This window comes from Puntigrus tetrazona, chromosome 22 (assembly GCF_018831695.1).
Source record: "Puntigrus tetrazona isolate hp1 chromosome 22, ASM1883169v1, whole genome shotgun sequence".
In the NCBI taxonomy this organism is placed as follows: domain Eukaryota; kingdom Metazoa; phylum Chordata; class Actinopteri; order Cypriniformes; family Cyprinidae; genus Puntigrus; species Puntigrus tetrazona.
In genome coordinates, this window is record NC_056720.1 from 2035884 (window position 1) to 2053902 (window position 18019).

The following is an 18019-nucleotide window of genomic DNA, read 5'->3' on the forward strand; positions in this document are numbered from 1 at the left end:
GCAAAAGTGATTAACCTCCAGGCTCTCCACCAAGACACTCATTAAGATAATAGAGCAGCATTTTGAAACAAAGTATTTTATGTAGGAATTTTGAATCTCTCTCTCTCTCTCTCTCTCTCTCTCTCTCTCTCAAAAAAATATAATATATACATACATACACAGTGGGTAGTAAGTAGTCAGACCCCCTTAAATTTTTAACCCTTTGATATATTGCAGCTATTTGCTACAATTATTTAAGGTAATTTATCCCTCGTTAGTGTACACACAGCACCCCATATTGACGGAAAATCACAGAATTGTTGACTTTATAAAATAAACCCTGAAATATCACATGGTCCTAAGTATTCAGACCCTTTGCTGTGACACTTATAGCTGCAGGGACAGGACGACTGCAAGGAGGAATGGCAGAGGATCCCCAAATCCAGTGTGAAAAACCTGTTGCATCTTTCCCAAAAAGACTCATGGCTGTATTAGATCAAAAGGGTGCTTATACTTAATACTGAGTTTATACTTGGTTTGAATACTTAGGACCATGTGATATTTCAGTTTTTCATTTTTACTAAATCTGCAAAAATGTCAAAAATTCTGTTTTTTTTCTGTCAATATGGGGTGCTGTGTGTACATTGAGGAAAACAATTAACTGAAATAAATTAAAACAAATGGCTGCAATATAACAAATTTTAAAGTAAAAAGAGTAAAAAATTTAAGGAAGTCTGAATACTTTCTGTACCCACTGTATTTACTGTATAATGTATTTTTTTAATTTATTAAACTGTTATAAACTAAATTAATGATTTTATGATTTGGTTTTATTTGTTCAATTTATGGCACAATAAGTAACTGTGCATCAATTTTTGCTGAAAATCTTGTATATTTTCTACATTTCCAAGTGAGACTGTTAACATCTTTTCAATTAACAAAATCACCAAAATCTGTTATTTATCAAGGGGAGCTTAGACTTTTGCATAAGACTGTGTGAGTGTTATATATATAATAAAGTTTAATAATTGGTTTTAATTAATTTTTTTTTTTATTTATATATTACATGTATCTAACTCTGTGATTTGTTTTATTTCTCTTGTAGGCTAAATGATTGTGGTTTAACAGACAAAAGCTGTTCAGCTCTGGCTTCAGTTCTTGAATCAGATTCCAGTCTGAAAGAGCTGAACATGAACAATAATAATCTACAGGATTCAGGAGTGAAGCTGCTCTGCACTGGACTGAAGGATATTAATTGTAAATTAGAGATACTGAGGTAAGTTCTGTGACAATCTCTAGGTTTAATTAGAACTCACATACATCTTTTAACATGGACCTAGATAATGTGCCAAATAATTGAGGACAGAACTGCTTGAGCTTAGTGTATTTGATAGGCTTTAATCCTCTAAGCAGAGAATTGCAACAAGACCTCATACTTGTTAAAATAGACTTCAGTTTCTATGATGAATATGGTGCAATATTTTATTTGTATTCCCAAATGCTAAATGGCAGACATATAGTATTTTGATTCTAGATGATCATCATGATCCTATGCAAAGTGTTTGAGAAAACATAAGAAATATTTCTGTAAACAGCACTAGCTCTGGTGGGACAGGCCTCGGTATAACTATCTATTATTTCATCAATCTTTTTGGAATGAAGATTAAAAATAGCATGCCTATAAGTTCAAACATCCATTATATATATATATATATATATATATATATATATATATATATATATATATATATATATATATATATATATATAGCTATTATTTTCCTTATATAATATTTATTATTTTGTACTTATTACTAATTAACTAATCATAAAGTATACTACTATTCATATGGGTTTTACCATTATTTAATATAATAAATTAGCACTTCTGTTTTATTGTCTGTTTTCTATTGTCTGCTAATTTGGAATGAGGATAAAACATTCTGAACTTCAATTCAAATATCCTGAATATTATGAATGTTATGAAACTCGGGATGGACCATCCCCTGATGACTTCATAACAGGCAAATTACATTAGTATATTTACAACCCACACAAACTTTCGACCATTCCCAACATTTTTTTAATTTACAGTAGATCTCTATCTTTAAGCCCTTTCAAGCCACAAGCTTTTGAAAACCTAGCACCTAAAGGTTTAATTCCAGCATGAACTCTATATTTCAGTTCCTACCTCAGAATTTCAATGTGCTTTAAGAGTGGACTTATGTTATGGCATTTCAATTTTATATTTTATACTTGCATCATTTGGAAGAAAAACTCCAGAACACTTTAGAATATACAGAATGCACTTTGGAGAAACTCAGGTCAATGTAATGAACTATTGTTTGGTTTTAATGGCGACATTCTCTTCTGATCAAAATGAAAACATTACTGTAATAATCTTTAAAAAAAAAAGTCATGCTCCTGTCAGATGGTGACTTTTTTCCATTCTTCTCTAACTAGAAGGAGAAAGCTATTAAACCTTTTTTGCAGTAATATTAATTATATAACTTGAATATGATAAAAACCTTTTTTAGACTCTCAGACTGCAGTATCAGTGAAGAAGGTTATAAAGCTCTGTCTTCAGCTCTGAGATCAAACCCTTCACATATAAATTTGTAATTCAACACATTTCACATGATTAGGTATGTTACAGCAGTCTATTGTAATTCTCATTTGAGTCCAACTCCTCGCTATAAAGCTTTATCCAGCTGTTTTATCAAGAAAATTTGAATCACTAAAACTCTGATAAATATACAGTATATTTATGGTTTATGTAATTTATACCAATTAATTTTGCATTTTTGTATTTAATAACTATATTTCATGTATTTAACTCTGTGATTTGATTTATTTCTCCTGTAGGCTAAATGATTGTGGTTTAACAGACAAAAGCTGTTCAGCTCTGGCTTCAGTTCTTGAATCAGATTCCAGTCTGAAAGAGCTGAACATGAACAATAATAATCTGCAGGATTCAGGAGTGAAGCTGCTCTGCACTGGACTGAAGGATATTTATTGTACATTAAAGATACTGAGGTAAGTTCTGTGATAATCCCTAGTACTGTTTCAGCTCAGTGAAATTTATAGACTTTAGTTCTATGAACTCTACATTTCAGTTCCTACCACAGCATTTCAATATGGTTTCAGAGTGGTCTTTTGTTAGGGCATTTCTAAACTGTCATTTTCTTGTTTTTCAACCACTTTGAGTTTTTTTTGTTGTTGATGTGGATCATTTAAATGAAAGACTTTCAGACCTGTTGAGGTTTAATATAATCATGCACTTCATTTTTTAATTATTTAATGATTATCTCTGTGATGCACCTCTTAATATTAGCAATATTTATACATAAAAAGCAATCTGGGTTTAGACCTTATCGGCAGAACAGTCAGTTTTTATAAGACCACATTCAAGATATTCAAACTCCCACTGCTATAATTGGCCTTTTTGCATATTATTCAAATACAGTACAATACTTACACATATTTGTTTGTAAAACACATTTAAAAACAGCCAAAGCTGACCAAAGTGCTGTAAAGAGTAGAACAAAAAATCTGAAATAAGAGAAATAAAACAAGACTCAAATTTAAAACAAAACGGTACGAAAAAAACAATGTAATGAAAACTGGGTTAATGCACTGTGAATCAACATCACCTACCAGTGAATAGCTCTATTAACTAACATTGTCAAATATTAATAAATACTGTAATTAATGTATTGTTCAAGCTTATTGTAAAGTGTTTCCATACTGTGTATTTGTGTCACGGTGGTGGATTGCGAGAGAAAACACTTAATGAGGAAAAATCAACTTAAACAGTTGTAATCTTCTATGAACAAAAGAAACAAGATATTTACAGGCTGGTAGGCAGGAGGAAAAAAACACATACATTAAAGATGAAAACCGATGATAAAAACTGAATCAAACTGGAACTTAAATACACACATGAATTGACTAAACTAACAAGACACAGCTGATGACAAACTAGACAATTAACAAAGTAGGTCACATTGGAGAACCTCAGGTGAATATAATGAACTATTGTAATGGTTTCAATTTGATCAAAATGAAATTATTATTGTAATAATCTTTAAATAAAGTCATTCTCCTGTCAGATGATGAATTGTTTTTCATTCTTCTCTAACTAGAAGGAGAAAGCTATTAAACCTTTTTGTAGAAATATTAATTATATATCTTTCAATATAATAAAATCCTTTTTTTTAGACTCTCAGACTGCAGTATCAGTGAAGAAGGTTATAAAGCTCTGTCTTCAGCTCTGAGATCAAACCCTTCACACCTGATAGAGCTGGATCTCATAGGAAATGATCCTGGATCATCAGGAGTGAAGGAGCTCAGTGATTTACTTCAGGATCCTAACTGTCAACTAAACACACTGAGGTGAGGCCAGTGGCGTAACTACAGGCAGTGCAGTCGATATTTTTCAAGAAATATCAATAATACAATGCATCTCATGTCATGGGTTTTCACAGCGGAATCATCTTGTGTCCTTTAGTGTTCTAGAGGTGGAGCTTTTGTCAAGAATTACTGAGCTTTCGGCTTCTAATCCACCCTTTTGTGTAGTTTTTCTTTTCTTTTTTACCTTCATTGAAACCAAAGAGGTGTTCATTAGTTATGCTCGCAGTAACACATTCCAGCAATAGACCGCCTGTTATTTAAAGATATTATTTATTTATTTATATCTATTTATTATAGTTTATAGATGTTTTTTTTGCTCTGCTCTCTCTGAGAAGATTCCTGCGTGTGTGTTAGACGCATGAAAAGAGAACTGTTTAATATAACATGCTCTTTCTAGTTGGTCTTAATTAAGTAGACTAGGCACAGATTTGATTATACAAATATAATGTTTTCTAGATATGAGCGCTGTGTGTATGTGCTTCATAACCGTGCAGCCCAGGATAGGGTCCTTCATGAATAAGTTACACCACTGGGTGAGACGTCATGAAGTAAATGTGAATTACTTACATTAGTATTATATTATAATATTTAGCTACAGCTGCTGTAGTTTTGATGATAAATGTCAACACGTTTAAGATGAGTGACTAGAGTGGGATTCAGAAGTTTGGCGCCTCAATAATTATGATTTATTATTGTGTTATTGTAGACATTTCTCATGAAAAAAAAATTATTCAGTGTGCCTAATTATCCTGATTGTTTAAATGTCACTGAATGCACTGTGCATTAATTTTCATCAAGCTCAGATTCACAACACTGTAGATCTACTACAACAGATCTATATCACATCTGAAGATGTAGTTCTTCTCAAAATAAGCAGAATTACTGCTGTATCAACACAGACATCAGTCAATTAAAACTAGTGAGTTCTGCTGCATAATAATTGCCATTTGTCTTTCTTTAACAAAAACATAAATAGATTGAATAAATGTAACTGTACGTAAACTGTAAAGATATGAACTAGTTTTTTTAGGTATAAACAATGTTTGGTCATCTGTTCATTTTTTGTGATGCACACTGAATTGATTTATTCATCTTGTATTCTGCAGGTTTTTGGGTCCTGCTGCAGATGAAGGCTGTCAGTATGTGACTGGAATCGTGGGTAAAAACCCGTTACTCCTGAAAGAGCTGAATCTGAGTGGACATGAACTAGAAGACACACGAGTGAATCAGATCTCTGCTCTACTGCAGGATAAACACTGTCAGATCAACACACTGAAGTGAGTATCTTACAACATTTCACACGTCACACGACTAGTGATCTTACAGAAGTCTATTTTAATTCTCATTTGAGTCCTACCCCATGCTATAAAGGCCATTTTTTTCTAATATAACACATTTTATTTATTTGTTGAAAGAAGAAATTCTTGAATAAATCATAGAGCTATTTCAAACAAAAATGAAATTTCCCCATAAGTGCACAGAGATTGGAGAAAATAATGTACGTACATTAGAAATAGCCAGTGTTTAATGTGTTTATCATCGTTTGCCTTTAATACAGCTTCCAACCTTCTCAAAATAGATTCAAACAACTTTAGACTTCATAGACTTCAGTTAAATGTAGTCTCTAACTTCTGCTGAATGTGATCATGTTGACTGACAACAAACTAAGGATTGAAGACTAATTTGAAAACATTAACCACCAACTAGTAACACACAGAACTGAAACCTTTTTCTTCTTGATTTGATCGTGAAAACACCCGACAACCTCAGTTTTTAAGCAGTGAGGTATTGTTTAATCTGAGCAGGGTGAATCCTCATAAAGTGTCTGGTCTAACTTCTCATTGGTCGACTGGTATCTTGTTTGCTGCATTCAATACATTTGATTACGTTTAAATATTTTGTATAGTTAATCTGTCTATTTTCTGTACTGTATATTTTGTGTAAGGGAGACTTGTAAAGTAAGTTGTTCTGAGGTCTAAACCTTTGAAAGTTGTAATGAGTGTTTCTTGTTGCTCTTACAGCACATCAAATACACAACCCAATATCACATCATTTTAGTGAATAATACCAAAACTACACAAACATTTGACTTTTATCGAGTGAATAAAACTGTTTTCATTATGTTTATTAATCTGAAATTATTCATAATGTAATCATAATCAAACAATGATGAATGAATGTCCAACAACTGAACAGAACAGATCCAGACTGGACTTTATTCTGTGCAGGCATTGGTTCTTCAGTTTTACCTGTTTCTGAGAAATATTATTGTACTTCACATCTACACCCACAGAAAAAGATACAGGTTTATTTAGATCTGTAAAGTTAAATCTGTGTAGTAAAGCTGATCTCTTTTATTCACAAAAACATCTGTTTTCTCATCTGAAGATGTGAAAAAACAGTCACGAGATCACAGACAACAAATAAGTATCTAGCTTTTCATAAAAAATAAATTCCTGATCTGCATTTTTTAAAAAAGCTCTTTCACTCAGACATGCATCATCATAATAAAATATAATCAGACAATATTGTAGTTAATGGCTGTAAACTACAATCTTATAATATTTTGAAAAAAATGTTGTTTTATTTATATATATATATATATATATATATATATATATATATATATATATATATATATATATATATATAATGTGTGTGTGTGTGTGTGTGTATGTATATATATGTATGTATAAGTTTATATATGTATATATATATTATTTTAATGCGGTTGATCGTATATCTTAATTACATTACAAATCATAAGCTTTTTTTCGTGTAAATATTCTCCAGATTTGAAATGTAAATAGTATCCTTAAATCCTAATTTGGTTTTAGCAATATTGTTTTCACGTTTTAGCCCTATTTTATTTATTGTACTGTATAATGTTTTCTCGTGATTAATTTAAGTCACACATGAACATAACGTGTCTGATTCATTGTCTTTTCTCTTTCTGTCTTCAGTCTGTATAGATGCAGTATTACAGAGAAACAGAGTCTCATCCTGACTTCAGCTCTGAAATCAAACCCATCACACCTGAGAGAACTGAACCTGAGCTTGAATGAACTCAGAGACTCTGGAGTGAAACACCTCAGTGATCTACTGATGAACACACAATTCAAGCTGGAGAAACTACAGTTAGTATCATTATACTCTACAGCAGTTAGACATTGTGAAGGTCTTTATATAAACAGTTATTGTCCCGAATTATCCATAGATCTATAAAACTAGTTTTATTAATTATTGTAATCCATAGTGAATGTTAAAGTTCCAGTCATTTATTTAAATATTGATAAAAATGACAAAAACAATCAACCAGATATCTTTTCCAAATTAATATATCAAAAGAAAAAGCATGGTTTGAGTAAATATTTTCTTAGAAGGAGGCTATATATAGATTTGTGAAGGAAGGTGCCACATCTCTGAATAAAGAGTCATTCTAGAAGATAAAAGAGTTATGAGAAACAATAATCTCAGATAATATTTCAATGCATTCATTAAAGCTGAGCGACTCAACTCATTCTGACAAGAAATGAATCACAGATTCAGTGCCTTTTTTATGAGATATGAATGAATACAAAGACTGAACATCAAAAGAAAGCTAAAGTAGATCTATTTAGGTACTGCATTAATGAAAGACAACTTATGAGTGATATCTTTTAGGAAAGAGGGCACTTTTTCACAAAAGAGTCTTACTGAAAAAATAAAAAAGTGATTATTAAAGAAGATAAAGAACCAATACCAGACACTATTAGACGACCAGGAGGTGATTAGAAACATTTGTGAGTTTTTAGTGAGGTATGAAAATGTCACGGCTGCGCTATCGCGAGACTGAGGACACGAGACGTCAAATGAACTTAAATGGATTTAATCCCAAAATGGCAAAATAAAGATACAAAGGGAGGCAGGTAGATAGAACAGGTAGGCAGGATAAACACAGGTATAGACATCAGGTATGGACCTTGGGTATAGACCTTGACGTTTGGACCAACTGAACTGAAAACACAGGACTTAAATACACGGGGTAATTGACGAGACACAGCTGCAGACAATAATACAATCAACACAGAGGGAAGGCAGGGCACAGGGAGCACATGGCATGAGACGAAAACATAAACAAAGTCCGGAGAACGTGACATTACCCCCCCCTCCCGGAAGGTGCGTCCTCGCACCTAAAGGGTAACATCAAATAAAAACAAACAAAAACCAAAATGACTAGGATTTGGGGATACCGGGTCTTGGGAGGAGGTTCTGGTGGAGGACGGATCCCCAGGAGGGGGCAGGCAGAAGGCAGAAGGGTCCAAGGAGGTGTAGACGGGAGGAGCCAGGGAGGAGATCCAGAGCCCAGCTTTGGTAGTCCAAGGTGGAGCCGACGGAGGGAGGAGCCATGGGGGAGGAGCAGCCATCGACTCCATGGGGCCGACCGACGGCGGCGTAGCAGGTGGTGGAGGAGACTGAGGCGGAGACGGAGAGCCGAAGAGCCAGGGTGACGTTGAGGCGCTGGAGGTCCAAGGCGACGCCGCAGGCTTCGGCGACTGACACGGAGACGGGGGACGGGAAGGACGCTGCGGAGCCAGAGCGACTGAGGACTGAGGTGGAGCCTTACAGAGCCGGTGGGATGGAGGGACGAGGCGAAGCCGGAGGAGAGGAATCCCGAGGCGACGGATGGTCGACGACAGACCAAGGCGGAGCCGGAGGGACGATGGAGCCTGGTGGAGCTGGTGGACTGACGGACCACGGTGTAGAGGAGGGAGCTAGGAGCCCAGGGGGAGCCGACGGGTCTACGAGCCGAGAAGGAGTCCGGGACTCGAAGGCGGGACGGTGAGGCAAGGGATCCTCCAACCTCGACAGCGATGGAGACCAGCAGATCCGTGGCGAGCTCCAGATGGTAAGCTGAGGATGAGCGCAGGGGCTGCTGGGATTCATCGGGTAGTGTGGCAGGGTGGGAGGTGGGAAAACTTGAGGCGGCACTGGAGGAGCTCACGGGCGCGCGGGCACTGGAGGAGCGACGGGGCGCGGGCACTGAACGGGACGGAGCGCACGGGGCGCGGGCACTGGAACGGGACGGAGCGCACGGGGCGCGGGCACTGGAGCGGGACGGAGCGCACGGGGCGCGGGCACTGGAACGGGACGGCTGGGCGGAACCAGTGGGCTAACGGGACGGCTGGGCGGAACCAGCGGGCTAACGGGACGGCTGGGCGGAACCAGCGGGCTAACGGGACGGCTGGGCGGAACCAGCGGGCTAACGGGGTAGGAACAGGAACTCAGGATACAGGGGAGGTGCCCAAGTCCACATTGTCCAGCTCCTTTTGCAGATCCAGCAGCCCCAGGTGGATGATCAGCTCATCCTCAGCTGATGTGCAGTGGGCGGAGCTCCACTCTGCGCTCTCATTCCCGTCGGCTGTCTTCCACGCGGCGAGTTCTGTAGCCGGCTCACGCACCTGGTCTGACGTATTCGGCTCGGGTCCTGTTACGCTCCACGGCTCTGTCGCTCTCTCTGGCGATGGGTCCGTGGTCGCGCTCGACTCCGCCCCCGTGTCAGCGGTGGACTCAGGCTGGGGCTCGACCTTGCGGTGAAGGGATGGGCTAGGCTCTGGATCTGGAGTGGGGCTGGTGTCGTTGTCCTCCAGCGCAACCGTCATTGGTGATTTGCAGGACACCAGCACCCACTCGATGTACGCGGCGATGCTCTCTCGAGGGCCGTTCCCGGACAGCTTCTCTTGCGGGGAGTAGTCGAGTCCTCGGTAATAAAGTGAGCAGAGGAAGCTGTCCGGTAGTGCGTAGTCGTTCGCGAGGGCGAGGAAGTCCATTGTATAACCCTCGAGAGAGCGATCCTCCAGCAGGAGGATGAGGAAATTGGGGTCGTCGTACGGGGAATCCATGGCAAACAAAAAAAAAAAAAAAAAAAAAGAGGGAAAATACGCCGCTATTTACTTTTTAGGTCCGATCGTTCTGTCACGGCTGCGCTATCGCGAGACTGAGGACACGAGACGTCAAATGAACTTAAATGGATTTAATCCCAAAATGGCAAAATAAAGATACAAAGGGAGGCAGGTAGATAGAACAGGCAGGCAGGATAAACACAGGTATAGACATCAGGTATGGACCTTGGGTATAGACCTTGACGATCGGACCAACTGAACTGAAAACACAGGACTTAAATACACGGGGTAATTGACGAGACACAGCTGCAGACAATAATACAATCAACACAGAGGGAAGGCAGGGCACAGGGAGCACATGGCATGAGATGAAAACATAAACAAAGTCCAGAGAACGTGACAGAAAAGTAGATATAACATGATTTTTTTTTTTTTTTTTAGGAAATCAAATTTCCTCTTAATAATTTCTCAACATTGAAACATTGAATTAAAAACTGAATGAACTGTATAATGTTTTCTCGTGATTAATTTAAGTCACACATGAACATAACGTGTCTGATTCATTGTCTTTTCTCTTTCTGTCTTCAGTCTGTATGGATGCAGTATTACAGAGAAACAGAGTCTCATCCTGACTTCAGCTCTGAAATCAAACCCATCACACCTGAGAGAACTGAACCTGAGCTGGAATGAACTCAGAGACTCTGGAGTGAAACACCTCAGTGATCTACTGATGAACACACAATTCAAGCTGGAGAAACTACAGTTAGTATCATTATTAGTTTATTAAGGAAATTAATATCAGCAATATTTTAGTGCTTATTATGATTGATTTATTTTGGCACATATTTTATTTACAAAAATAAATGGACCCTTGTGATGTTTGATGAAAATAACTGTCCCTCAAGAAAACATCTCTTCTCTCGTCTGATGATGTGAAGGCGGGAAACCTGTCAGTCACATGATCACAGCAATAACAAACAACAATTATCCAGCTTTATCGACAAATTTTATAGCCAGCAATTTTATGCATCACATTAATAAAAAACATGGTCACAATAATGTTGTACTTGTTCACTGTAAACTATAATCTTAAAATCTCTTGAAGTAAATTGATTTATTAATATACTTGTCTTAAATTTACAGTCAATTATTTTAAATCTTTAAATTCACGATTACTTCCTCTCTTTATACTCAAAATCTTGTGATGAGTCTGAGCTCATTATTTTTACATTTACATTTAGTCATTTTGCAGACGCTTTTATCCAAAGCGACTTACAATTGAGAGTACAACAGCGATTCATTTTTTTTGAGAGACAAACAGACAGAGTAAGTGCTTATAACACCCAGTCACAGGTATTGATCAAATTAGTACATGCTAGAAGGGAAGGAATAAACAAGGGGGGGAGGGGAAGTGAGACAGAGAGAGTTTTTTTTTTATTTATTTATTTTTTTTTTTATGATGAGGTCAGGTATTGCTGAAAGATGTGAGTTTTCAGCTGTTTCTTAAAGATTGACAGAGATCCAGCATTCTGGATATGTACGGGAAGATCGTTCCACCAGCCAGGAACAGAGAACGAGAAAGTTCTGGAGAGTGATTTCGAGCCTCTTTGAGATGGTACCACGAGGCGTCACTCACTGGCAGATCTCAGACTTCTAGAGGGCGTGTAGATTTGTAATAGTGAGTGGAAGTAGACCGGTGCCGAGTCTGTGGTTGTTCTATATGCAAGCATCAGGGCCTTGAACTTGATGCGAGCTGCAATCGGTAGCCAATGTAAGGAGATAAAGAGAGGTGTAACATGGGTTCTCTTGGGCTCATTGAAGACCATCCGTGCCGCTGCATTCTGAATCATTTGTAGAGGTTTTATTGTGTTTGATGGAAGTCCAGCCAGAAGAGCATTGCAATAGTCCAGTCTAGAAATGACAAGGGCCTGGACAAGTAGCTGTGCGGCTTGCTCTGTCAGAAAGGGCCTGATCTTTCTGATGTTGTGTAATGCAAACCTGCAGGATCGAGCAGTCTTTGCAATGTGATCTTTGAAGGTTAGTTGGTCATCGAGGATTACTCCAAGATTTCTGACTGAGGTTGATGGGGTAATTGAAGAAGAACCTAGCTGGATGGTGAAGTCATGCTGTGTAGTTGGAGTGGCAGGGAATACAAGCAGCTCAGTCTTTGTCAGGTTGAGCTGTAGGTGGTGCTCTTGCATCCATGCCGAGATGTCCGCCAGGCAACCCGAGATCCGAGTAGCTACCGTTGGATCATCTGGATGAAAAGAGAGGTAGAGCTGTGTGTCATCGGCGTAGCAGTGGTAGGAGAAGCCGTGAGCCTGTATGATGGGTCCTAGTGATGTAGTGTAAATGGAGAAGAGGAGGGGTCCAAGAACCGATCCCTGAGGAACCCCAGTGACCAGTTGATGTGCTGTGGATACTTCTCCTCCCCAGGCCACCCTAAAAAACCTACCAGTGAGATAGGATTCGAACCAACGAAGTGGTATCCTAGAGATGCCCAGTGATGAGAGGGTAGTCAGCAAGATCTGATGATTCACAGTGTCAAAAGCAGCGGATAGATCCAGCAGAATGAGAACTGATGATTTGGATTGAGCTCTTGCAGTCCGCAGGGCTTCAGTGACTGAGAGCAGCGCAGTCTCAGTTGAATGGCCGCACCTGAAACCTGACTGGTTATGGTCCAGTTTGTTGTTTTGCGAAAGAAACAGTGATACCTGGTTGAAAACCACTCTTTCAAGTGTTTTCGCTATGAATGGAAGAAGAGAGACTGGCCTGTAGTTATCAATAAGGGAAGTGTTTAAAGTGGGCTTTTTGAGCAGTGGGGTTACCCGGGCCTGCTTAAATGCTGTGGGGAAGGTGCCTGTGAGGAGAGATGTGTTGATGATGTGCGTGAGTGCCGGCAAGACAGTGGGGGAGATTGCTTGTAGAAGATGAGAGGTTATGGGGAGCAGAAGGAGAAAGTGGAGGAATCGGTAGTCAATGAGGTTGGTTGAAGGTTGTGTGTTGGGGGGGCTGAGAACTGGCTACTGATCGCTTTTGTTTTGTTTGTAAAAAATGTGGCAAAATCGTCAGGTGATATTGAGGTGGTGGGAGGTGGTGGAGGGGGGTAGAGCAGGGAGTTAAATGATCTGAAAAGCTTACGTGTGTCTGAAGTGTTGTTGATCTTGTTTTGGAAGTATGATGATTTGGCAGTGCGGATTTCAGCTGAGAATGAAGAAAGCAAAGTCTGATACCTGCTCAGGTCTGACAGATCTTTAGATTTGCGCCACTTTCTCTCCGCTGTCCTGAGTTTGACCCGATGCTCACGGAGAACATCAGACAACCAGGGGCTAGAGGAGGCGGTTCGTGCTGGCCTGGAGGAGAGAGGGCAGATGTCGTCTAGACAGGAGGTTAGAGTACTGAACAAGGTATCTGTAGCTGCATTCACATCCAAGGAAGAGAAATGGGTAGGAGAGGGAAGGGAGGAGGACACAGCAGAGGAGAGATGGGAGGGAGAAAGGGAACGAAGGTTACGTCGGAAAGTAACCGGTATAGGCGTTGGTTGCACAGAGATAGGAAAATGTAGTTTAAATGTAAGAAGGAATTGGTCAGAGATGTGAAGCGGTTGTACTGAAATGGTATCTGCAGTACAACTGCGTGTGTAAATTAAATCAAGCTGGTTGCCTGATTTGTGGGTGCTTGTCGTGATGAGGCGTTTGAGGTAAAATGAAGCTAGAAGTGAATGGAAGTGCGTAGCATAAGGTTTGTCAAGATGAATGTTGAAGTCCCCGAAGAGTAGGAGTGGAGTGCCTTCCTCTGTAAAAGATGACAATAATCCATCCAGCTCCTCTAGGAAGGTGTCTAGAATATGTCCAGGGGGGCGGTAGATCACCACTATGTGGAATTTTGTCGGAGTAGTAACTGTGATAGCATGAAATTCAAAAAAGTTGTAATTACATAGAAGTGAGTAGGTTGAATATTTCCAATTGTTTGAGATGAGGAGACCAGTGCCCCCACCCCGGCCAACCTGACGAGGTGTGTGTGAAAAAGAGTGATTGTTGGCTAGAGCTGCTGGGGTTGCTGAGTCTTCTGGACGAATCCAGGTTTCAGTCAATCCCAGAATGTTGAGTGAAGAATGTAAAGAAAAAGCAGAAATGAAGTCAGCTTTGTTGACAGCTGACTGGCAATTCCACAGACCAACAGAGAAAGATAGGGGTGTAGTAGAGGATGTAGGGACAGAGCGTAGGTTAGTAGGAGTGCATTGTCGTCTGCGTGTGTTGTTAGGGCGAGGTCGAGAGACAACCGGAATGAGTTGGAAACATATGATAGAGGTAGGAAAGAGGAGGTGAAGATGTGTAAGAGAATGAATGAAGATGTACTTAAGTGCGTTGCTCAGTTAAAGTCGCGCAGGAAAAGTCGTATGTCTTTACTCTCGTAGTCTTCACACGAGGAGACTGAACACGAGCGCTAGACGCTTCCGCTGACGCGCCAGCGCACACTCAACAAATAAATACAAAGTGTATGCAGTGGAAACAGCGAAAAGCTAGTTCTAATTTGCCCAGGCAATAGCCAATCAGGAGGTCGATCAGGAAAAACGAAACTAACGCCTTCACACTTAAGTGCTCTTAATAGCCCGGAGGCAAACAATTTACAAGTTCCCTAATAAGAACACTCTGAATAAGTACAGCACAACTAAACTACACACTACAAATAAGTAGGGAAACGTAAATATTCTCTCCAAACAGCAATGAAATAATTTGAACTACACACAGCAATAGGTATAATAGACTTACGCTCTGGTGTCCGTCTCTTCTAGCCTGTGAAATATTTCGTGAAACATTCTTCTTTATGATTTTGTTTGAGATGATCTCTCTTTCTCTTTTTGTCTCTTTCTAGTCTTTATGACTGTGGCATTACAGATGTTTCTTCTTTAACTCAGTGTTTGACAAAAACAGAAACACTGCAGTTTCTAAAAGAGCTTGATCTGAGGTTTAATGAGATCAGAGACTCAAAGCAGCAGCTCATTGATGTGCTACGAGACTCAAACTGTAAACTGAGGTGAGTAAACTTCACTTTGAGATATTAAAGAGATTCATTTAACTCTGATACGTGAACAAATACACACTTTCATACAAAGTATCATGAAGCTTTATCTCAAAGGGTTTGTGTCAGAATGAAATAAAAAGTTGATGAGATGTTTAACACAAAGGAGGAAAGAGAACAGAAGCACACTGTCACACTTTATACAGCAGCAGCTGCTTTATTAATGATATCAGTAATAGTGAATCATTACAGTTTGAAATAGATTTGATCAGATTGTAGGAAAAGCAGGTCAAATCAGAGCAGATTCAGCTTCGGCTCACAGTCGTCCAGCATCACATGATCAATGTCTCTGTCTCTTGTGTGTTTTTACTTTGACAAGCAACACCTCACTTTACTTTACACTTACTTCATGTAAGAGATAATGTTCATCCAGACACTTATCACAGAATAAACCTGACAGGGTGATCAGGACTAATATCTCCTGAAGAGACTTATTCTGTGATAATCACACTTATTATGCTCTTTCTTGACACATAAGAGAATAATTAAACACAAATAATTACTTTGAGCTGAAGTATATTTTTAGCTCTTTAAATGCAAAGCTTCTGCCAAAAAAAACTGTTCCTAAAAACGCCTGTGAACCTGGAAGTTTAGTTTGTGTTTCTCTTTATATTCACTCGATAGAGACTGAAACAGAATGTTTTGATGTTTTTTTAGATGTTTTGATGTGAACAGTAGCTTCCCTGCTGAAAAAAACAGGAATTTATGTTCTAGTTATATTTAAAACACAAATACAGTTTTATAAATACATATTCAAACTCCGGTAACTGTACATTTAGAAATGTATGACATGTGTTTAAGATGTGGGTTCAATCAAAAAGGTGCCGCTAGATAAAGTGTTCGGTATAGATACACATGAAGTACACTTAAGTATAATCTTGATAAACTTTATATTAAGTTGCTCATGTCTGTGTACTTTAATAATTACATTGTATAAAGTCTGCAACACATCTGTGACAATCTTTTGGTTACACAAGTAGCTGTGTGACAGACTCGGCCTGTTAGAAATGTGTAACAGTAGCAGCCTATTACATACATACTACATAATTGTAAATACAAACTGTTAAAATAAAGTATTAACTTAATCCACTAAACTCTGATTATCTTCTTTTCTGTCCCACCTTACAGTGTAGATCAAGATCAAGATCCATCACAAGAAATCCCTGATAGAGTTTCATCACAAGAATTACCTGAAAGAGTTCAGTCACTGAAAAATGATAAATGCTGTATATCATAGTTTGAGATCATCTTGAGAGGAGCTGTAAACATCAGATGAAGATCCACAGAAGAGCTTCACTATGTGTCTATGAGGAGAAATAAATGTGTGATAAATGTTTAAATATGATTCATACAGGTGTAGAGACTCAGACTTTACAATCAAATAATGCAGCATATGTGTTAGAAACATGATATTGAATGATTAATATTGATTTAATATTCAACCTAATGCTCATGTTTAATTTAAAAGCTGAAGTGAGTCGGTCTGGCTCTTCAGTTTCGTAATATTTGTATTAAAAAAGGTTTGGTTGTTTTACTTCAATGAATGTTTAAAAATTTGCATATTTTGAATACACCTATATTAACCATTAAGAGTTTTCCTCAAACTCCCAGCTTGCTGCTTCCTGTGTCACAGACTCTTCTGTTGTTGTTTTTATGTTCCTCGTTCTCTATGTGACCTACTTTCTGTTGATTGTCATCATGTTCAGGTGTGTCTTGTTCATTACGTCATCATGTCTTCCCAATATAACTTCCTGTTTTTTTTTAGTGTTAATGGTCCGCTCTTCATCGTAGTTTAATGTGGTTATTTTCTGTCTGTTATTTGCTCCTTTAAGATTAAATACTACTAAGATTATATTCTCATCGAGTCCTCTTTCTCCCTGACCACACCGTGACATCCTTGTAGTAAGACCCTTGTTTATATTCGTGTGGCAGAACGGTATAGTTTTTAACAGCAACATTAAACTTTCACGAAGGACATCCGACTACGCCACCCTAAGGATTATTCCCAGGGAACAAACTTAGAATTGGACACAGGTTCGGATCCCTCATATAAAAGTTAGGCAGGACAGTGACATTAATTTTAAAAAATGCTTTCACAAGAAAAAGCACCGCTTCAAAAAGAATACAAAATACAGAAATAATTCAACGTTGGGTTCCTACAATAAAGTCACATACATCCAGCAGGGATGAAGCTTCCAGCGGCAAGAGGAGTTTAGTTTTTACGATCTCACACACACACACACACACACACACACCACCAGGAGAGAAACCCAACCACCAGTGGGACCCCGGCTCCTGAAATGAAGCAAACAAAAAATAAATACAAATTATAACATTAGCCACAACAAAACCACACCAACAAGGGTACAAGCAAAAAAGAAAACAAAAGTATTTAAGTCACAAAAAGACAACTCAACTCGAACATCAAATATAGCTAAGGGCACAGGTTTGTCAATCATGTCCTCCGATCAAACAGTGGGGTTCAGGAAATCATGCCTATTTGGCGCCTAACAACAATACCTCTACATAAGTATATTAACAGATTAAAAACACCGGCTCGGAAGAATGTACGTTACCTGAAAGGAGAACAGTCATCAGCTCCACTAACACCACACCAGCTCTACAATACAAACGGTACACTATAATGAGCAGGAACACTTTAA

The 18019-nt window shown here is 38.7% G+C and overlaps 1 protein-coding gene across 1 annotated transcript in view; it reads left to right on the plus strand.

Moving 5' to 3' along the window:
* LOC122327909 (NACHT, LRR and PYD domains-containing protein 3-like) overlaps window positions 1-17208 on the plus strand; it is an 88298-nt gene extending 71090 nt beyond the window's left edge. The window contains 8 exon segments of the mRNA XM_043223579.1: window positions 1086-1255; window positions 2845-3015; window positions 4201-4374; window positions 5499-5669; window positions 7356-7529; window positions 10863-11036; window positions 15150-15311; window positions 16485-17208. Of these exon segments, the coding sequence (XP_043079514.1) occupies window positions 1086-1255; window positions 2845-3015; window positions 4201-4374; window positions 5499-5669; window positions 7356-7529; window positions 10863-11036; window positions 15150-15311; window positions 16485-16593 (1305 nt within the window). The 3' untranslated portion in view covers window positions 16594-17208.
* The last annotated feature ends 811 nt before the right edge of the window (window positions 17209-18019 follow it).